The sequence below is a fragment of the Arachis ipaensis genome, chromosome B5 (assembly GCF_059453495.1).
Source record: "Arachis ipaensis isolate K30076 ecotype BB chromosome B5, ASM5945349v1, whole genome shotgun sequence".
Taxonomy (NCBI): domain Eukaryota; kingdom Viridiplantae; phylum Streptophyta; class Magnoliopsida; order Fabales; family Fabaceae; genus Arachis; species Arachis ipaensis.
In genome coordinates, this window is record NC_142440.1 from 21428247 (window position 1) to 21450627 (window position 22381).

The 22381-nt window shown below is 39.1% G+C and overlaps 4 protein-coding genes across 6 annotated transcripts; 1 reads left to right on the plus strand and 3 right to left on the minus strand.

Moving 5' to 3' along the window:
* Nucleotides 1-1119: 1119 nt before the first annotated feature.
* LOC148563566 (uncharacterized) lies at nt 1120-1803 on the minus strand. The gene is made up of 2 exons (XM_088486854.1): nt 1348-1803; nt 1120-1176 (listed from the first exon to the last, which is right to left on the minus strand). Exons 1-2 carry the CDS (start codon nt 1801-1803, stop codon nt 1120-1122), a joined length of 513 nt encoding a protein of 170 aa, XP_088342980.1.
* A 306-nt stretch (nt 1804-2109) lies between these two features.
* LOC107640339 (uncharacterized) lies at nt 2110-2592 on the minus strand. The gene has a single exon (XM_016343864.1). The coding sequence runs from the start codon at nt 2590-2592 to the stop codon at nt 2110-2112; it is 483 nt and encodes a 160-aa protein (XP_016199350.1).
* Nucleotides 2593-5658: 3066 nt separating this feature from the next.
* LOC107643285 (uncharacterized) lies at nt 5659-8144 on the plus strand. Of its 3 annotated transcripts, XM_088487921.1 has the most exons (3): nt 5678-5839; nt 6274-6369; nt 6519-8144. In XM_088487921.1, exon 3 carries the CDS (start codon nt 6565-6567, stop codon nt 7981-7983), a length of 1419 nt encoding a protein of 472 aa, XP_088344047.1. In that variant the 5' UTR covers nt 5678-5839; nt 6274-6369; nt 6519-6564; the 3' UTR covers nt 7984-8144. The 3 variants fall into 3 exon arrangements, with proteins under 3 accessions (XP_016202365.1, XP_088344047.1, XP_016202367.1); XM_016346879.3 differs by lacking the exon at nt 6274-6369 and having other exon boundaries at nt 5659-5839; nt 6490-8144; XM_016346881.3 differs by lacking the exon at nt 6274-6369.
* Nucleotides 8145-9103: 959 nt separating this feature from the next.
* Nucleotides 9104-10769, minus strand: LOC107643286 (uncharacterized). Its single transcript, XM_016346883.3, has one exon. The coding sequence runs from the start codon at nt 10571-10573 to the stop codon at nt 9305-9307; it is 1269 nt and encodes a 422-aa protein (XP_016202369.1). The 5' UTR covers nt 10574-10769; the 3' UTR covers nt 9104-9304.
* Between the last annotated feature and the right edge of the window lie 11612 nt (nt 10770-22381).

Here is a 22381-nt window from a genome sequence, read left to right on the forward strand (position 1 = left end):
AATTAAAGGAATAGAGGTAAGTAGCGCTCGGACTTTTAGTACGATCATGAGGTGCTAAAAGTTAGGGTGTTACATCCAGTCAATTGTTGCACGTCTTTGATTGTGCGTGGAGATTTCATTTCTATTATAGATCGGCACTTCTCTGGGTTTGCCTCGATCCCCTGATGGGTTAACATGAAACCAAGGAATTTGCCTCCTTGAACTCCAAATGCAAACTTCTCAGGAATCAATCTCATATTGTATCTCCTGAGCTGTTGGAAAATTTCCTCGAGGTCGGAGCGGTGTCTACTTTTAGTTTCTGATTTGACAACCATGTTATCAACATACACATCCATGTTTCGACTGATTTGATTTCAGAAAATCTTGTCCATCAACCTCTGGTATGTTGCTCCTGCATTCTTAAGACCAAAAGGCATTACTTTGTAACAAAAATTGCCATGATCAGTTATAAATGCGGTTTTATCCTAATCTTCAATATGCATTTGTATCTGATTATAACTTGAATAAGCGTCCATAAAGTTTAAAACTCTAAAACTCAATGTACTATCTTCCAATTTGTCAATATTCGGCAGGGGATATAAATCCTTTAGGCAAGCCTTGTTTAGATCTGTGAAGTCAATGCACAAATGCCACTTGCCAGAGGTCTTCTTTACCATGACCACATTTGCCAACCATGACGTAAACTGGATCTCCTTTATGAAACCTGCACTCAATATTTTCTGGGTTTCTTTGATCGCTGCTTCTTTTCGTTCTTGTCCGAGATTATGTTTTTTCTGACGGATTGGACGAGCTTTGGGGTCCAAAGCAAGCTTATGGCACATAACATTTAGGTTGATTCCAAGCATATCTGCTGGTGTCCATGCAAATAAATCCGCGTTTGCTTGCAGTAGGGCTACAAGCTTAGATGTTTCTTCTACATTGAAAGCATAGCCAATGTTAGTGCATTGTGATTCATTGGTAGTAAGATTTATCTTGCGGAGGTCATCTGTTGGTGTTGGTCATGCTTCTTTATCACATCGAGGGTCAAGCTCGGCTAGTAGAGGTATATCATCAGCATTGTACACCGAGTTGATCTGCGGGATTGATTCTGAGGTCGATGGTCGGACTTTTAGCCCAATGTTATAGCATTATCTTGCCTCCTTTATGATCGGAATGTATTGTTGCGATGATGTCATCCTGCATATGAAACTTAACACACAAATGAATCGTAGAAATAATAGCTCCAAAAGAATTCAATGATGGTCGCCCCAATATGATGTTGTAGGGGGCTTACACAATCAACCACTAGATATTGAATATCTAAGGTTTTGAGTGGGGATGGTATCCTAAAGTCGTCCTTAACCATACATAACCTGTTACTAGAACCCTTTCTCCGGAGAAGCCAACTAGCTCTTCGGATGAAGGTTGCAAAGTATTCTTGTTCAGCTGCATCTTCTGAAATGTTGATAAGAACAATACATCGGCGCTGCTCCCAGGGTCCATGAGGACTTTTCTAACTTTTGTGTCTCTTATGGTCACTAATATCACCACTAGGTCATCGAGATTTGGGGTTTGGGATTTGAAGTCAGATGCTTGGAAAGTGATACTCGGGGTGGAGCATGTCGGCTGATGTAGCCTTGATCCCTCTCCTTCGAGGGTTAGCATGGTCCTGTAGTTTCTTTTCCTAGTAGAGCTAAAAATTCGTCTGCAGGTGAACCCTCCTGAGATGTAATTAATGATCTTTCGAGTCAGGGGAGGTGGGTTTGAAGTAGTCCATCTTGCATTATCTTTTGCTACTGAAGTTGAATTTGGTTGTTCTGCCATTGTAGGAGAGGTTGTCGCATCCTTTTGGATTTTGCCGTTGATATATTTATCCAGTAGCCCTTGTCATGCCAATCGCTCTAGGAGGTCTTTTGCTACTACACATTCGTCAATTGTATGTCTGAACATCTGGTGAAATGCGCAGTGTTTGCTTTTGTCGACATATTTTCGGTCTTGATAGGTCCCAGCCCTACTGGGGGTTTTGATGATTTTGGCATGTAGGATCTCTTTGATTATATCTTCCCTCCTTGCATTGAACTGTGTGTATGAGTCAAACTTCGGTGTCAACTTAAACGGCTTTTTGTTGTCTCAAAGGTTGTTTGTTCGACCTTGCTTGTCATCGTCTCTGCGAGGTAATAGTTTTTCCAATCTTCGAGCTTCCCGTAGTTCTTCAATTTCAATTTGTCCAATCGCTTTATCCCTGAATTTTGCTAGCGTCTTTGGTTTTGTTACTACAATGGCCTTGTGAAACTTTCCAAGGCGAAGCCCGCTTTTCAAGGCATGTAAATGAACCTCGGGATTTAGATCGGAAATTTCCATCGCTGCCTTTGCAAACCTCGTCATGTAGTCTTTCAGACTTTTGTGTTGTCCTTGAGTAATTGTGCTAAGATAATCTGAGTCTCGTACATAGATTTTGGATGCTGCGAAGTTGTTTACAAATAGATCGGCAAACTCATCAAAACTAGCAATGGAACTTGCAGGCAAATTTGAAAACCAAAATAAAGCAGCTCTATTCAAAAAGGTTGGAAAGGATCGACACAAGATAGGGTCAGAGGCACCATTTAGTAACATTATGGACTCGAATGTGGTGACATGCACTTTGGGATCGCCAATCCCCTCATAAGGCTTCAATGTTGTTGAAAGTGTAAATTGGGCATTTGGAAGTTCATTATTTCTTTGAAAAACGGATTCGTTCTCCACCTTTCTGTCTTGTGAAGTGTTCCTCCCATCTTTGTGTTTTCATCATTAAGATTCTTGCGTTCCCCATTCTCCTTATCGTTATTTAGTTTAGCTGCTAGGGGTTCGGCCATTTTTTGAACCTCGACCTACAAAGCAGCGTTCATAGCCAAAAACTCCACTTAAGTTGGACGTGCTTGTGGAGCTATAGCATTGTCCGTCATGATTCAAGAAACCTTGCAAAAAGAAAAAGAAAGAAGAGTGGAAAAAGGTAGTAAAATGTGGGAACACATTTTGAAAAATAGGTCCATAGGCGCCAAATGTTCCTATCAAAAACTACCTTCTGAAGTATAGCTCGTTAACACTCGAAAGGCTCCTTCTCCAAGACCTTCAGGTGAACTGCAGCTCTTCAAAGGCCGGACTTGTGCGTTGAACCTGCAAAAAGGATTCTAACGCTCAAGTTAGTAATCGATCTTTATAAATACAATTAGAGTTCTTTTTTAAGAGTAAGTGAAAATGAATGAATCTATAATCCTATTTGCCCTGTATTTATTGTTGCACAATGGACCGTTATGTACATGTCATATCCGAAATATGTATTGGCACTTTGAAAATGCTCGGAGTCAGTTATTTTAATAGGACGAAGTATTTGAATTTAAAATTCAATTCCAAAATGTAGCATTACACATTCGAGTTATTCATGTACGGATCAATAGATAAAATTAAAAAATATAAATTTAAAAGATATTAAAAAATTAAAAATCATATTTTATATTTTTAATTAAAAAAATTTAAGAGAATCGATTTTTTTTTCTAGCAATAACCAAGATTTTTGTCATTTCGCAATAACCAACCATTCATTCATTTATATTCTTCTTATGAGAGAGATATTAATGAAAGATTGAACATTTTATGAACTTTTGATATTAACATTAAAATAAAGGAAAATGTGTATTTTTATTACGGTTACATGCATAATTTTTTAATTTAATTTTTCTGAAAAATGACTTTTTTTTATGGAAGTAAAAATATTGATAAATTTTAATATTATAACTTTTGGTGTTTTTAAAAAATGTGACAGATATATAAATTGGGGGGTTTGATTTCTGTACTTCAAATTTTTAAATTTTTTAACAAAAATCTCTCAGTCCGATTTCTATATCTCTCATAAATTGGATGGTCTGATTTCTGTATTTTTTACAAATCGGATGATCCGATTTTTACTTCTCGATTCCACATTTAAAAATAATACTTCATCAGTTTATATTTTAAAAAAAATAATATTGTTACTCCAATATCAAAAATAAAAAATGGTGAATAACATTTTGTATTTTTATGTTAAAGTTAATTTCTTAATTATAATGGAGAAACAAAAAGTTAAGGAGGCTTAGGATTCAATGGTCCCAAAATGTTTGGATCATTAAATGGTCCCATAACAAAACATGTTTTTTAAATTTTTTTAATAACTGCTAAATAGTCTTTTTTTTAATTTTAATTACAAATTAATCCCATATATTTTATTTAATTATAAAAACTATTTTTTATTTTATAAATTATTATTTTATCATTCATCTACTATGTTTATGAACAATCAAACGTTCGTCGAAATTGTGTTTTCTTGAAAATCAATCGATTGGATTACAGTTTATCACAAAACAATCGATTGGAAATTGCAAGGTAGCATAGTTTTCGCATAAATCAATCGATTGGTCATATTACCTAATTGATTGAACGATGAATTAAATGTGAATTTTTTATAATTCAATCGATTGTTTATACTGCTTCAAAATAATCTGAGGTCTCACAATTCAATCGATTGCTTTTGTTACTCAGTGGATTGAATTCACCAAAACAATATGGATTTGCCAAATTCAAAGACAATTACCCTTAATCAAAACACAAAACAGCATTGCATCACAAGCATGGGTTTAAGAAAGATCCAGCCCCACCACTTGAATAAGAATCCAACAAATCAGAAACTTATTTTCAGTCAGAATAAAAAGTGAAAAAAAAAAAGAAAATTGAAAAAGAAAGTGATTGAAAATGGAGACCATTGAATGTCTTTCTTCTGAGCCAACAAGCACTCGAGAATGCACTCTTTACAAAAGACATGACCTTTGTGGCAGCTCATGGGGTCAATGAAGGGCTTCAAGCAGAGGCAGCAAGCATCGAAGGGCTTGATGAAATCCTTGCCCAGCCTCTCCTTCTGGGTCCCATACCCTACTTTATTATACTTTCTTTATGCTGTTATCTGCGGACAAGGTGTGGCAAGTTCCATAGATGTTTTTTACCCTATTTTATGCTGTTTTGGTGAATTCGATCGATTGAGCAACAAAAGCAATCGATTGAATTGTGAGATCTCAGGTTGTTTCGAAGCATTCAATCGATTGGAGAGTATAAACAATCGATTGAATTATAAAAAAATCCACATTTAATTCATCGTTTAATTGATTGGATAATATGACAAATCGATTGATTTATGCGAAAACCATGCTACCTTGCAATTTCCAATCGATTGTTTTGTGATAAACTGTAATCCAATCGATTGATTTTCAAGGAAACACGATTTCACAGCCCTGGACAAACGTTACGGATCAAATATAAACTTATAATCGATTGGAATAGCAAAATCTAATTTGTTCTTGTTTTTGTTTTTGATTGTTCATAAATATAGTAACTGAATAATAAAATAATAATTTATAAAATAAAAAATAATTTTTATAATTAAATAAAATATATAAAATTAATTTATAATTAAAATTAAAAAAAAATTATTTAGTCATTATTAAAAAAATTTAAAAAATATATTTCATTATGAAACCATTTAATGATCTAAACGTTACGTTATGTGGCCATCAAATCCTAAGCCTAGTAAGGAAGTAAGGAACTACTTTAAGCTATAAAGAAAATGGTTAGGTTAGTTATGTGATGTAAAAGTAAAACAATAATAAATAATTATTTGAATTAAGTGTTAGCCAATTGCAGAATGTAGCATTGGCAGAAGCAGAGCGGAGAGAGGAGTGAGGTCAAAGTGGCATTCTCAAAGACGAGCTGACTACTTTTGGTGCTAAAAAAAAGTCTCAGGCTCTCAGCTCTCAACTCGTTGCGTGCTTCCCTACTTGCCTTCCCCTCCCTCACTCAGGTGAATTCCTTTCCTCTTCATTTGTGGACCAATGCTTGGCCTTCTTTCCCCATTCAAAGTTCCATACTTCTCTATCAATTTCCTACTTGCCTTTTTTTCTTCCTCTACTGGGGTTTCTTTTAGGGTTTTGTGTGTGCTCTCTTTTTTTTTTTTTTTTTTCGCGTGAAATTGTTTTCAGCTTTCTAACCCCTCCTCAGTTCTCTTTCTTCTCACTCTGTATTTCCTTTTTTAAAAAAAATGTTCCATTCTGCTGCTCCCTGTTTCCTTTCCTCGGTCAATAAATATATTCGATTTGGAGAATCCCTTAAATTAAACCATTATGATGCCCGCATTTGTAGAAATTTTCTGGTAACATAGATTGCTTTTTGCGTGATATTATCATTTCCCCTCTTCTCCTTATGTATGTTATATGATGGTGTTGCCATTTGTGCAAGGACAAATATTGTTAGCTGCTTCGATATAACTTTGTAGGAAGGGGATTCCTTTCGGACTTTACAGAGATGGATTTCTAAGCATGACGTCAAATCATGGTGAATAACTATGCATAATGACAGCCGTCCACCATGATTTGTTCATTTTCTACAGTTGTATTGGTTGACATTGTAATTTATCACTCAAAATGCATAGAAATTATCATCCAACTCCATTAGGACTCTGATCATTGCTTATTCGGTTCCAGGCTATTTGGAGAAAGTAAGAACTTGGGCGTTGTAAGTAAGTTAAGCATGATAAGGCGGTCGCCAAGTCGGAACCAGAGGTCCAAAGGCATCAAGGTGAAGCATGTTCTGCAGATTATTCTGTTGCTTTGTGTTTGCTTCTGGTTGATCTATCAGATTAAGCACTCACATGATAAGAAGAAGGAATTTGATGACAATACTGCACATCAGATTCCAAAACTTGGTAGAAAAGACCTTAATGCACAAAAGGTTGAAATAAATCAAAATGAAAAGCATGAGGAAGAAGTGGAAGATGAGAATATCGTGGAGGAAGAGGATGAAAACAAGCATGAACTCCATGAACAAGAAGAATTACAAGAAGGAAAAGAAGAGAGCCAGCACGGAGTGAGGGGACAAAAGGAAGAACAAGTCGAAGATGAAAACAAAGGTGAGGAGATGGAAGACAGACAAGAGGTAGGAGATGATGAGATAGATGAAAAGAATCAAGAGAATTCAGGGAGGGATATTAATCATGACGAGCTCATTGATGAAGAGAAAGATAAAGAAGAGGAGAGTGAGGATAAAGAAAAGGAGGAGGGTTCAGTTGAAAACCACAACACTCATGAGGCCCGGGAGGAGCATTACAAGGGCGATGATGCCTCCAGTGCTGTGACTCATGATACTCATTCAAGTAGCACTGAAACTGAGACTACATTTGCAGAAGAAAGTAGCGGGAATCAAACTGATTTGGATATTAAGGTCACAGGAGCTCAACTGATGACGGGGGAGACTTCTAACACAACTTCTGGTAAAGAAACTGTAAACAAGACTTTGCCCATCCCAGCGGATAGTTCATATCTAAATAATACCAACAGAACACATTCTCACAATAACTCGGAGACAAGCAGTAATTTGACAGTAGCACTAGCAACCAGTGCAGCCAGCAATAACATGACAGGAACTGGAGCTGACACTTCATCTAAACAGAATAACACGGGGATATTTTCCGAATCAGACCATGCTCAAAATAATACAGTGAACGTAACAGTCACAGGAGAAGGAACAGAGCAGGGAGGCAATAGAGGATCTGAAGAAAACCTTCCTGATTCTAAGGCAACAGACCCTATCAAAACAGAAAATGGAGAGGTCGATGCAGCTGCTGGTGAATTTCAAAAGGTAACAGGATTTGTAGCATTAAACAAAACTGTGAACAAGGATAACAGTGAAACAAGCAACACACGGAGTAATTCAAATTTGAACATGAAGAACACAGATGTCAACGACAATGACAATGAGAAATTGAAGGATGACACTCAGACAGGTGAAAGTGGAGAATCATCAGGGTCATTCACTGGGAAGGGAACTACTAGTTCAGATGATCATAATGCTACTGATTTTCATGTTATCAAGGATGTGATGACTGATCCGGATAAGTTGGCCGGTATTAGAAATGGAATAGATAATAGTGACAAAAGTGCAACAGAATAAACTCGTAACATGGTCATGTTTTGTAAGTGATAAAGTTTTTCTTTTTGACCTTGTGTAGTTAGCTAAACCCTTCCACTTGATCCCCTTGTAAGTGTGTTTGAAAAACGTACTAAGGTAGTTTGGTGGATATTCATATCAAAGTCTTTAATTCTTTGGTAGATTAGTCGAATGTCTCATGCTATACAATCCTTGTCTTCATACTAGAGTCGGATAAAAGTTACATACTTTGTGCTAAGAAAGGAAAAATGTGTTTCAAGAGAATGGACAGCAAGGATACAGCACAACGTGAACCAAATTGGTGACTAGCCAATTTCTTACGATTCATTTTGGGCGTTGTGTCGTGTGCTTTTCAAAATTGTCTAAATTGGACTACGTTACGTGTTTGGTCATTGCTTCTATACTTGAATCCTCACAATCCTATCACCGTCGTCTCTTAGTTGAAATTTCTTCAATCTTACAAACAACTATGGTTAAATTGAAAGAATGTTAACTTGAGGAAAATCCACTGAAATAAGCCCCAGGCTCTTCTAAGCCGTTTGCTCCTGGCCAATGGCCACGCATAATTTTGAAGAGAATTTCACAGCAAATGCTGTATCCTATTATTCCTTTTCCACTGTTCTTTATTCATTTATTTATTTTGTGCCTCTTTTATTTTGAAGTCAAGAACAATTTCATTCACGCAGAATTTTGGAGTGTAAATGAAAGAGGGGGATATAGGGATGAAATTCTTAAAATAAAAAAAAAATGGGGATACTATAAAAATTACAAGGTACTTCTTAAAAAAAAAAAAAAACTTATTAAGGTAGAATACATAGACATCATATGTTAATTAACGTATATGTTGGAGCGAAAGTAATGTGCGGGTTCCAGGAAACCTGATTAAGTTATTATATACATGTCCAGTAATGGTAGCAATGAAATCGTGCAAACCTAAGCGTGACAGAAGATACATGTACTTGAGACAGCACATAGGATTCTCAGGCTCAATCTCGCATTCCGTTACAACGCACGAGACATGAATTAAAAATTCTACTTGTGCCAGAACCAATTAATTGAAAAACAGAAGCTTTACGAGACCTAATCTGTAAGCAAAATACGAATCCAAAACTTCACCAAGAAGTAAAAGAATAACAAAAATAATACTAAACTGATACTTCCAATCTCCCAACTGTACATAGTTCTCATCGAAAACCGTAAAAAAACAAAAGGAGGGTTAGTGCTGAATTTGATCCAGCGCCAAGAATATTAGAGTAGTGTTAGCTGAACTGACAGAAACGGCACTCAGAATACGACAAAAAATACACACACTATGTTTTTAGTTCTACTGCCTCAACTCCTTTCGGAGCTTCTGAGAAAACAATTTGCAAGCGTCCATGCTCAAGTCCATCGCCGCCGCAAGAGCAACAAAAGCCGCAGCATCCTCCGTGCAAGTCACATGCTTCACCCCAACCTCCACCTCCGGCTTGCTGCACTTCCCCTCACCGTCCACCCTCGCCGACATCACAAACCCCTTATACATCAACATCGGGTCCAACCCGAAATCCACACCCGATCCCGATCCGGGTCGAGACCCGGACCCCAAATCCCAGCTCCCATGTGGAGTGCTCACAGGGGTCACGCCGGTAGCAACGTCGATGGTGAACTTTCCGCCATGCTGGGAGCTGATAGTAGCGGCGGCCAGGGTCACGGGATCGGCGGTAGCCGGAAGCACCTCGAATCGGTACCCTACGGCGTTGGAGCTGTTGGGTTCCCGCCAGGCCTCCAGACGACCCCAAGGCTTCCAGGTGCCGTCCCCGTCGGGTCGGATTATGAGCCATGCTCCTGGGTTGGATCGGCTGACCCGGTGCGACCCGGGTGAGGGAACGAAGGGCGTGACCATGGAGGCCGCGGCGACTGGCGAACCCGACAAATCGTGGACTGTGATGGACCATCCCTTCCGCTCCGCCATGTGATTCGCATTAGCCGAAGAAGATTGGAACTGTCCCTGATTCTTGTCCCGAAAGCTGAACTTGCAACTGAAAACCGGTTGCTTCACATCGCCTTTTACTTGAAAAACCTGCGGGCTGCACTCCGGTTCGCCGTCGAACCGGAACACAAACCTGGGGTCGGGCTCAGCCCGGACTGTTAGGTGCAGTGACTGGGCGGAGGAGGATTTGTCGTCTGCTTTGGCGAGGTTAACCCAGCCGGTGTGGAACGTGACGGGTTTTGAGTCTAGCATGGTGAAATCGATGGGAACTGAGATTTTGCCGAGGAGTTTGGGTGAGGAGAAGAAGGAGAAGGAAGTGGCTGCGCGGCCCTTGTAGAGGGAGATGGTGATGGTGGTGGGCTTCTTGGAACTCAGGAGCTTCTCAATTTGGGGTTTGGTGAAGTCGAAGCATGCGGCCATGGAGTGCGGAGTAGGGTGCGTGTCTGAGGTTATAGGAACTGTGGCCGCGTGGGATCGCTGTGAACCTGCTCCCCTGAGCTTGATCTCGCAGAAGCACGACGAAGTGGAAGGGTGCACCTTGCCGGAGAAGGAGGGCTTGGATGACGCCGGTGATTTCACGGCCAAGTTTCCAACGAGGAGCCGCACGTAGTGGCACGGATCCATGTTGAGATGAGACTTGATGAGTTTATGGAGGGAAGGAATAGGAGAAGACTGAGTATATATGCCAACGCCTTTTTCTTTTTTATTTTTAATTTAGTTGATGGCTGACAGAGTGAAGGCTTCTTTGTTGAGTAGGAAAACTGGAAAACTGGATGTGACAGCCTGTATCCTTGCATATTTTGATTTATTCTATTTTTCTTTCTGTTTTTGCTTCCTCCCTCAATTTTCTCTGCAATATTATGGTGGGGACGTTTTATCTTGCAACAACTAATTCTTAACTGTTATTTTTATTTTTATTTATATTTCATATTCGCTTGTTCTTTTTTGAAGAAAATATACTTATTATCAGTAGCAGATTACTTCAGTTATTTTTGGATTTCGTTTTCGTCTGGTTTCCCATTATTATTTTTATTATCAGTATCTCCAAAAATTGCACGTAATCACGCTAAATCACTCCCACAATCTTCCTTTTTGGTATAATTCGTACATAGGAACAATTTTACCTCAACAATTATTCTTTCCGGTTCTAGGCTTACCAATCTTCTTAGATACTATTTTCCAAAAGTAAATGAATAAAGAATCTAATTTGAGATCATCAAATATTAAATATAAAAGATATACCTGTATATGTATCCAAGAAAATATAGAGATGATAATATCACTTTTAGGATAATATTCTTTTTTAATTTATATAAAATATAATACAAAAAATCATATAAAAAATAATATTATTAAAAATAAGAATACTATTATCATTTTCTCAATATATATATACACACGGACGGATTTACGCACTAAGGTATGGGGACAAGTGCCTCCTAACCTAACAAAATTTTAGTAGCATATAATAATAATAATAACAATAATAATAATAATAATAATAATAATAATAATAATACGTGAAACATCCTAAATTAATTTATATTTTTTAATCAACAATATTAAATATACATTAAAATTAGTCATTAAAATTAATTATTAGTATTGTTCGTGCAAGGATGCGCGGCTCCGTGCTATACGTCGGCTTCCGTTGGTCAATGAAAGAGACTTTTGTTCTACAGCGGAGAAACGCCAAGCTTGAGCACGAACCGGGTGGAGAACCTGCAAAAAGGACTCCAACGATCAAGTTAGTGGAGAGCAGTTACAAAACAGAGTATAAGCGTAGGAAATGTGTACGAGAGTATTCAAGTGTTGCCGTGATTTTCCTATTCATTTGGTAGCCGCTTTTTTTATAGAGTTGTAGGTTGATTCTAATTGATGGTTTGTTAGAGTGGATTTCGGTTTTAACCGAGATTCTTGGGGTTGTTAACACGTTGTGATCATCTGCTGCTTGTGACTGACGTGGCCGAGATATAGGGTGGCAGTTCCGAGCTGTAAGGTACGGTACATAGCCCCCAAGCTTGACTTGCTTGGGTATTTGGTTTTTAGCAAGTTGAGCTTTTAGGATGACCTATATCTCGGCTAGTCGTGCCAGCCCCCAAGCTCAACGTTGCGTGCGTTTTGGGCGTGAAGCACTAGCCTTTGTTTTTGAAAAAAATGTTTAAACGAAACGACTGGCATAAGGAGGGCGTTTTCCCATTATTTTAGGAAAACGTGCTGCCATTACTTCACTTAATGTTTGTAACTGAACCGGTTTTGACCCTTGGTTTCTCTGCGGTTTTTGGTTTTGCATTCCCACTTTGTTAGTGGGTTGTAATAAGCTGTTTGTGTTATTGGTCTTTGGTGATTCTTCGAAAAGTCACTCTTTTTCCCTCTGATTTTGAAAGAAAATGTCTTCAAAAGGTTAGATTTTCCATTCCCTTTATCCTCTATTCTTTCTCCATCTTTTCGTAATTATGGTCTGTAATGGATAAAGAAAAGTTGAAGGAGAAGCAGAAAGTTGTAGAGGTAAAAAGGGATGACCTTTATCATTGGGTCCATGACGACGTTAAAACTCGTGCTTCCTCGTATGGTAGTTTTGATTTTCTCCAGGAGCTTCGTGCGATGAAGTTGGTGAAGGATGGCTTTAATGTTGGTGTCGAGCTTCTCCCTTGTTCTAGTGACGATAGAGTTTGTGAACGTAGGGGTGATTGGGGGTATTTTTATATGTATACTCCGTGTTTCTCTGAACTGTATGTTAGGTTTCCTTTTTCTTCCTTTGAGTGCGACGTATTGACTCAACTGAATTGTGCTCCTTCCCAATTACATCCCAACTCCTGGGCATTTCTAAGAGCTTACCAGTGTTTGATGTCCTTTCTAGAATATCCTCCTTCCCTTGGCGTTTTCTTTTCTCTGTTTCAGTCAAAAGGGGTTCGGAGGGGTTTATGGGTTTGTTTAAGCAGTTTTCCTGGCCGTTCTATATTTCTTCTGTACAAGTCGTCTTTTAAGAATTTCAAGTCTCTGTTTGTGAAAGTCCGATCTATAGAAACAGAATACCCTTTTTATCTTGATGACGAGCTGATAGAAAGATATCCCTTGTATTGGTGTTCTGAGCCTATGCAAGTACTTGAGGCGTATAGAAGTGACGAAGAAGACTTGATTATTGACTTTTTGGTGAAAAACTTTGCTTCCGGCGAGTGTCTCTCAATCCCTGAGATGTTAAATTTTGAAAAAGATAATGATAAGGAAGGGTTGCGTACTTATATAGGTAATGTACATGTTTGTCCCTGGTATTAGTTTTCTGTTTCGACACTGATGTCTTTCGCTTGGCTTTGCAGGTGGACGGGTACCGCATCTGAATTCCTCCAGGCTTCAATCTTTTCTTGACAGAAAAAGGGAAAAGGGTGTAACTACTTCTGCTGCTCAGAATGTTGATGAAGGGGGTGCTGCTTTTTCGACTGCGCAACCTGTTTCTTCAAAAAGAAAAAGAAGGGTGGCTGATGATTCATTGGAGGTGCTATCCGAGGAAGATAGGGAGGTGGCCGAGGTTTCTACTACTGTTTTTGATCGCCAGCGCAAACTTCATGGGTTTATTCCTGGGGCAAACGCCCATTCTTTGTGGAGCGACCAATTTCCCTTGGCCGAGCTCTCTGATAGAGCTTCCCAGTTTCCTGGGGATATGCTGCTTACTCGACGTGTGGGTCTGGAAGCTTTAGGCAAATATGTTCAGGTAAACTTTTGTGTCTGTCTTGTTCCTGTCTGTTTTGCTGGTTCTGCTTGTTTGTTTTTAATGCTGGGTTTGGTCAGGTTGTTGCTTCTCGTTTGCTGTGCGTCGGGCGTACTACTGAATTGCTTGGAGCTGAAAGGCAGGCTGAGGTTGATAAATTTGCTACTTTGGAATGTTTGGTGAAAGAAAAAGAGAGAGCCATTACTGATATGACAGCGAAAATGAAGGAGAAAGAAAGGTCGGTCTCTGATGCGGCTGCTAAGCTGGAGGAGAAGGGACGAGAAGTTGCTCGCCTTCAGGATCAGATTCGATCTTTTCAAGCCGAGATTAGGGACAATGATAAGACGAAAGGTGAGATGACTGGGGAGTTGTTCGTCAGCTCGATGTGACGAAGATAGTCGTTAATAGGGAGTTGGTTCAGGACGAGGCTGGTGAAGATCATGATGAGAACGTGCCTCCTCCTGTTTGAAAGAAATTTTTAATATTTGCCTTTAGTAAGTAGTTTGGACTTGTATGTTTTTTTGAAAGACTTGTTGGTTTTTATTCCGACTTTATCGACTGTTTCTCCGATGTATAGTGTCAGAGTTTGCTTTTGCGAATATTTTATGATTACAGCGTTTTATTGCTGCTTTGTATATCCATGTATGGGGAAATGTATGATTTTATTCAGATGAATTTGTCCCTCATGTTCGAGGTGTGCAGGATGGTCGGCCTCGTTAAAACCTACCCGAGTAAACCCTCCTTAGGAAAAAACCTCGTGGTTAGGAAAAAGAGTACCTCACCATCCTGTATGTTACAATATTGTGATCAACTATAGTAGTATTTGAGTGATGAGATGTTCCATGTGTTTGGTAATGCTGTCCCATTCAATGCTTCTAGACGATAAGCTCCTCTTCCGACCACTTTAGTGATTCGAAAAGGTCATTCCCATGTCACTGCTAATTTTCCATGGCCTGGTGGTTTTCGAACATCTTCTATCTGTCTGAGCACTAGATCTCCCTCCTGGAGGGTCCTTGGTCTCACTCTCTTGTCGTACTGACGTTTTATAGCTAGTTGCATTGATTTTTGCCTTAACTGCGTGAGATTGCGTTCTTCATCGATGATGTCAAGCTCGGCAAGCCGAGTTTGTTTGTTAGCACTGTCGTTGAAATGCTCGGTCCTAGTTGACCCTTGACTGATTTCCAAAGGGATCACGCATTCTGATCCGTATACTAAGCGGAAAGGACTTTCTTTAGTTGTTGATTGCGGAGTTGTGTTGTAACTCCATAGTATCTCTGGTATTAGCTCGGCCCAGCGACCTTTAACCTCGGTTAGTTTTTTCCTTAGGGCCTGCAAAATTACTTTGTTAGCCGCCTTTGCGAGTCCGTTGGTCTGTGGGTGCTCAACAGAGGAGAAATAGTGTCTAATATTCATGTTAGTAAAAAATGATGCAATCTTTTTGTCAGTAAATTGCCTACCATTATCAGAGATAATTTCACGTGGCATGCCATATCTACAAATGATAAATTTCCAAATAAACTTTTGTACCTTATCCGAGGTTATTTTTGCAAGTGGTTGCGCTTCTATCCACTTTGTAAAGTAGTCGATGGCTACCAAAAGGAATTTTACCTGGCCTGGTGCTATGGGAAATGGTCCGAGGATGTCCATGCCCCACTTGTGGAATGGCCAAGTTGCATCCGATGTATGTAACGCCTCGGCTGGGTTGTGTATTAGCGGCGAGCATTTTTGACATGATTCGCACTTTTTGACCTTGTCTGTGCAGTCCGACCTTAAGGTCGGCCAATAATATCCCGCACGTAAGATCTTTGTTGTCAAGCTTCTGCTTCCGATATGATGTCCGCAAATGCCCTCGTGGACTTCTTCTATTGTTAATCTGGTGTCTTCTCCTGCAAGACATTTAAGCAGAGGTCGAGAAAAACCACGTTTGTATAGATTATCTCCGATTAGGGTGAACTGGGTTGCTTTCCGTTTAAAAGACCTCGGATCACCATCTGGTACGATTCCCGTCTTCAGGTAGTGTATTATTGGCGTTCGCCAGTCTTCATCCTGTGACAAAAATACTGCAAATCTAGGCTAGGTTTTGTTAGTGTGAGATGTACCAAACTTCCTGATTGCTGATCTTCTCTGTGTGTTGCTAATTTAGATAATATGTCTGCCCTAGAGTTTTGTTCCCGTGGTATATGTGTTATTTCAAATTTTTGAAAATCTTGTATCATGTCCTTAGCAATATGTAGGTATTTTTCTAAGAGTGTATCTTTGGTTTGGAAATTACCGGTTACCTGCTGAACTATGAGTAGGGAATCGCAATATACCTGCAAGCTCGGCACGTGTACCTCTTTCGCGAGCCTTAGTCCTGCCAATAGTGCCTCATACTCGGCTTGATTATTTTTCGCTTGAAATTGGAATTTGATTGACTGTTCGGCATATACACCTTGGTTGTCTTTTAGCAGAATTCCTGCTCCGCATCCGTTGTCATTGGACGCTCCGTCCACATACAATTCCCATGGTTTTATTTCTTCTACTTCATTTGTGAATTCTGAGATGAAATCGGCCAGAGCTTGGGCTTTGGGGGATCCTCTGGATTGATATGTGATGTCAAATTCGGAGAGTTCTACCGACCATTTGGTTAGCCTTCCTGCTAGGTCGGGCTTGGCTAGGATCTGCCGGAGTGGTTGATTGGTCCGAACTATAATTCGGTACCCCTGGAAGTAATGCCGAAGTCTTCGAGCTATGACGATTAGTCCATATGCTAATTTTTCTATCGTCGGGTACCTTGTTTCAGCACCCTGTAGGACTTTACTTATGAAATATAGTGGGTGTTGTTCTTTGTTGTCATCTGTTACAAGTACTGAACTGATTGTGTTAGTGGAAATTGAAAGAAATAGGTGCAAGGACTTGCCTTGTTCTGGCTTTTTCAATATGGGCGGTGATCCCAAGGTGTTTTTGAATTTGGTAAAAGCTTCTTCGCATTCTTTCGTCCAGACAAATTCGTTCGACTTCTTTAAGGTGTTAAAGAAGTGGTATGACTTTTCCGCTGCTGCTGGCAAGAACCGAGAAAGAGCTGCCAGCCGACCTGTGAGCTGTTGGACTTCCTTTTTGTTTCTGGGGGATTGCATGTTGATTACGGCTGAACATTTGTCGGGGTTCGCCTCTATGCCTCTGTTTGTCAGCAAGAAGCCGAGGAATTTGCCCCCCTTGACTCCGAACGCGCATTTTTCTGGATTCAGTCTCATATTGTGTTTTCTGAGCTGTGCAAATACTTCGTCCAGGTCGTGTTTGTGCTGTTCTTCTGAAGTTGATTTCACCACCATGTCGTCCACATATATTTCAATGTTTCGGCCAATCTGATCTTTGAAGACTTTGTCCATAAGCCGCTGATATGTTGCTCCCGCATTCTTTAGCCCAAAGGGCATGACCTTGTAGCAAAAATTTCCTTGGTCTGTGATAAATGCTATTTTTTCTTCGTCTTCCGGGTGCATGAGAATTTGGTTATAGCCGGAATAGGCATCCATGAAACTGAGCACTGGAAATCCCGAGGTGTCGTCTACCAATCTGTCTATGTTGGGGAGGGGGTAACCATCCTTAGGGCATGCTTTGTTTAAATCGGTGAAGTCCACGCACATGCGCCACTTTCCCGAGCTTTTTCGTACCATTACGACGTTGGCTAGCCATGCTGAGAATCGAAGTTCTCGGATAAACCTTGCTTCTAAGAGCTTTTTGGTTTCTGCTTCTGCTGCTTTTCTCCTTTCGTCTCCCAAGTTTCTTTTCTTCTGTCGTATAGGTCAGACATTTGGATTGACGACCAGCTTGTGGCAAATGAAGTTAGGGTCGATGCCGGGCATGTCTGCTGGCATCAATGCAAACAGGTCGGCGTTGTTTCGTAATATCGTGATAAGGTCGACCTTCTGTCCTGCAACGAATGCCGATCCTATGTTAGTAAATTTCTCATCATGACCTATTTTTACCTGTTCAAGGTCGTCTGTTGGTGTCGGACGACTGTTGTCATTTCTGGGATCTAGCTCGGCTAGCGTTGGTATGTGCTCCGAGTTGTAGACAGTGTGAATCCGAGGTGTTTCCTCCTTCTTTACTGTTTTGAGGCTTGCGTTGTAGCATTGTCTTGCCTCCTTGTGGTCGGCATAAACCGTCCCCACCGCGTTATCCTAAAAGGGAAATTTCACACAAAGATGAACAGTTGAAACAATGGCACCAAAAGCATTTAATGATGGACGTCCTAGAATGATATTATAAGGGCTAGGGCAATCGACCACTAGAAATTGGATATCTAGTGTTTTGGTATGTGGAGGTTCTCCAATTATTGTTCTTAGCCAAATGTACCCGGATACCGATACCTTTTCCCCAAAGAACCCTACCAATTCTCCGGGTGACGGTTGTAGTGCGTTGTCGCTGAAATGCATCTTTTTGAAGGTGGAGTAGAATAAGACGTCGGCGCTACTCCCTGGGTCCAGTAAGACCTTTTTTACTGTTAGTTCCCCCATGTGAATCGAGATGACGACTGGGTCATCAAGATTCGGATAGGTTGTCTTAAGGTCGGCCGTGCTGAAGTCGATGCGTGAGGCCGGACTTGATGCTTGTCGTTCCAGGCGAGATCCTTCCATTGTCATCATTGCTCGGTAACTTCTTTTCCTTGCCGAGGTGGTGGTCCTGCCTCCAGCGAAGCCTCCTGAGATGTAGTTAATGATCCCTTTGGATGGGGGTGTTTCGACCTGTTTATGTCTGCTATCCCTTTCTGCTTCTCTTTCTGTATCCCGCTGCTTTCTTGACGAGATATATTTGTCTAAGAGCCCTTGCCTGGCTAATCTCTCCAGTAGGTCTTTTGCCACGATGCACTCGTCTGTGGTATGGCCGAACTTTTGGTGAAAAGCACAGTGTTTGCTTTTATCCACGTACTTCTGATCTTGGTATGATCCTGCTCGGACTGGTGGTTTGATCAATTTGTTGTGTAAGATCTCTTTGATTATATCCTCCCTTTTCATGTTGAATCTTGTGTACGTGTCAAATTTCGGCGCTAGTTTGAATGGTTTTCTAGAGTCTTTGCTTATGGGCCGATGAGACCTCTCCTCTTCCTTCTTCATCGGCTTTTCGCTCCTCCGTGCCTCCCTGAGTTCTTCGATTTCGATCTGGCCCTGGGCTTTTTCTCGAAATTCCTCTAGTGTCTTCAGTTTTGCCACTGCAATTGCTTCCTGGAATTTTCCGGGGCGGAGACCGCTTTTAATGGCATGCAATTGCACTTCAGGGTTAAGGTCGGGGATCTGCATTGCTGCTTCTGTGAACCACATCATGTATTCCTTCAAACTTTCGTGTTGTCCTTGTTTGATCGTGCTGAGGTAGTCTGAGTCCCGCACATAAATTTTAGAAGCTGCAAAATGATTAATAAATAATTTGGCAAATTCATCGAAGCTTATTATTGATCCTGCAGGGAGGTTAGAAAACCACAATAGGGCGGCCCCGTCTAAGAAAGTAGGAAAAGACCGGCACAAGATGGGATCGGAGTCGCTATTAAGAAACATCATTGATTCAAATTTTGTGACATGGATTTTAGGATTTCCGATCCCCTTGTACGGCGTTAGGGTCATTGGAAGTGTAAAGCTTTTGGGCATTTTAAAACTCATTATTTCTTCTGAAAAAGGATTCGTTCGTCGTCGTGCCGTTTTGGGGATAGTTTTCCCTGTCTTCACGTTGGATTCTGACTGACGTTCTTCATGTTGATCTGTGTGTATTTTCTTATTGGCCTTCTGTTCGTCGTTTTTCTGCATCTCTGCCAATTGCTCGGCCATCCGCTGGTTTTCCGCAAGCAGGGCGGTGTTCGCAGCTAGGAGGTCGACATTGGTCGGATTGGTAGAAGGCGTCACTGAGTGGTTCGTCATGGCTTGGTCCCTGAAGAAAAAGTGGAAAGCAGGGTGTTACGTTGTTAGCCTCAGCAACTTAAAGAGCGAGGTGGGGTCGGGCCTCACGGTGGGCGCCAAATGTTCGTGCAAGGATGCGCGGCTCCGTGCTATACGTCGGCTTCCGTTGGTCAATGAAAGAGACTTTTGTTCTGCAGCGGAGAAACGCCAAGCTTGAGCACGAACCGGGTGGAGAACCTACAAAAAGGACTCCAACGATCAAGTTAGTGGAGAGCAGTTACAAAACAGAGTATAAGCGTAGGAAATGTGTACGAGAGTATTCAAGTGTTGCCGTGATTTTCCTATTCATTTGGTAGCCGCCTTTTTTATAGAGTTGTAGGTTGATTCTAATTGATGGTTTGTTAGAGTGGATTTCGGTTTTAACCGAGATTCTTGGGGTTGTTATCACGTTGTGATCATCTGCTGCTTGTGACTGACGTGGCCGAGATATAGGGTGGCAGTTCCGAGTTGTAAGGTACGGTACAAGTATAAAATATAAATTAAAATATAAATACACATTAAAAATAAATTGAACAATATATATTTATATATAAATATATTTGATTTTGATATAAAAATAATATTTTTATTTTTTAATTAACCTTTTTTATTTCAACTTATAGAAACGCAAATTAAAACCAAAACGCAATAGGAGTAATGGTCCAAAAGCACTTCATTTTCTCCGAGGAAGTTTTGGGATTGTTTAACTTTTTTTCATGCATTTTATTATTTCAAATAATAACATTTTAATTTCCATCACAATTGCAAATGCTTTTAACATGTTCATGTGTTTGGTTTATGAGAATTTTGGCCTGGAAGGAAGAAAAAGTAATGAGAATGTGTTCATCAGTTTTTTATTTTTTATTTTTTTTTACCAGAGTTATTGTTGATTATTTGACGAGTTTTCAATTTTTTATTGTATTAAAAAATATTTTCCAAAATTCAAAAAGTGTTACAAAACTGCCTTTCTCCATGCACATCAGACGTGATCAATATGTCTATACCCTACTTTACCTATTGATCTAGTGGTCACCTCCCTCTTCCTCTTAGCAAACTTGCAATTAATCGGAAAATGAAGCAAATCCCCTCACTCTCATATTATAAAATGATTCTAACCCCAGTTAACCGAGAGTTAACTTGAGAGTTCAAGTGTTGTTGTAGGTAACTTCATTACATATATGAAACACTCGGACTTGATCTCGCTCGTTTTCCTCGCCATCCAACCTGAAGAACAGATCTCTGAAGGACCATTTCAAAGAAGTCTGACGATCCTGGCACCTTACTTGTCCTATAACCCGAAATACTCTGATCTCCATCATCGTACCTTTTAGACAAAAGACTAATCTTTTTTCTATTAAATCTTTTAAACTCGTGAATAAAATGGAGTTTAAATGCCTTAAACATTTTTTCTATTTTTTTTTTTCTGTTCTCTTTAAAATTTTTAATTTTTCTATGAACATTCGTTAAATAATGGTGAATTTTATCCAACTTTTTTAAAATAACATATCATTTATTTTTTATAATGCATTAAATTTTAATTGAATGTTATTTTAATAATAATTAACTATATTTATAATTTAAGTTATTTCAATTTAATTAAAATTAATATCTTAATTATAGTAGAATTATTTTGTAATTAAATTATTATTTAAAATGAGTAATTATCTAATTTTTTTAAATATTAATAACTAATTTTTTTTTAAATTATTCTTTTTAAAAAAATATTTTTGAGTTCTGGTTACTTAAAGCACACTGTCACTCTTTAATATAACTGCTTACTATCTACCAAGATAATAGTTGAATGCCTTGGATATATATATATATATATATATATATATATATATATATATATATATATATTTAAATTTTTCAAAATATATTTTAAATTTTTAATGAATCCAACTATTCATGCTAAAATTTTAATTTTATTAGACGAAACTAACATAAAGAATGATATATTATTATTAAAGGAGATAATAAAAATAGTCCAGCTACATATCTAAGTTTTTTTGGCAATCAAGTTCACTCAAGTTGATCCAAACTCAACAAAAACCATTCTCATTACACCAGTATGTACACACGTGCTTTACTAACGCAAACATATTTTTTTCGTCTTTACGTTATTCCTTCCTCTTCTTCGCATTCATCCTTCTTCATCTTCGCATTCTTTCTTCTTCGCGTTTTTCTTCTTCGCATTCCTCCTTCTTCATCTTCGCATTCTTTCTTCTTCGCGTTTTTCTTCTTCTTCTTCTTCGCATTCCTCCTTTTTCTTCTTCGTGTTCCTTCTTCTTCGTCGTGTGTTTTCTGTGAATTGTTGTTCTTATATTGCTGCGTTTTTTCTTTTCCCCCTTAGTTTAATTGAGGTTTATATGGATTTAGAAATGAATTCAATGTGTTTTTTTTATGATTGAGTCTTTTTTATTGTTTGTTCAAAACTGAGCTAATTTCGATTTATTTGTGTTAATTGACGTTCACCTAATGCTGCTGATAAGTATTGACCAAATTAGTTCAATTTTGAACAAGTAGTCAAAAAATTCAATCATCAACAAAACACGTATCGAATTCATTTTTGGATCAAAATGAACTTCAATCAAACTAAGAAATAAACCGAAATTACTTAAGGAATAAAAAAATTGGTCAATACTTATCAGCAGTATCAAGTAAACCTCAATTAACACATGAATGAATTGAAATAAACTAAAAAGTGAACCGAAATTATTTAATGATGGCACTAGAAAAAATTAGAACCAATAAAGATGTTAGCAAAATATTGGTATTATTAACGAAAGAGAAGGAGGAGGAGGAGGAGGAGGAAGAGGAGAA

Bases quoted from the DNA above. Each gene is read 5' to 3' on its own strand.
- LOC148563566 (XM_088486854.1), bottom strand. From the start codon at position 1,803: ATGGCAGAACAACCAAATTCAACTTCAGTAGCAAAAGATAATGCAAGA. The intron at 1,177-1,347 runs GTATGGTTAAGG...TTTCATATGCAG, and splicing joins GGGTTCTAGTAACAGGTTAT to GATGACATCATCGCAACAAT.
- LOC107640339 (XM_016343864.1), bottom strand. From the start codon at position 2,592: ATGTTACTAAATGGTGCCTCTGACCCTATCTTGTGTCGATCCTTTCCA.
- LOC107643285 (XM_016346879.3), top strand. From the start codon at position 6,565: ATGATAAGGCGGTCGCCAAGTCGGAACCAGAGGTCCAAAGGCATCAAG.
- LOC107643286 (XM_016346883.3), bottom strand. From the start codon at position 10,573: ATGGATCCGTGCCACTACGTGCGGCTCCTCGTTGGAAACTTGGCCGTG.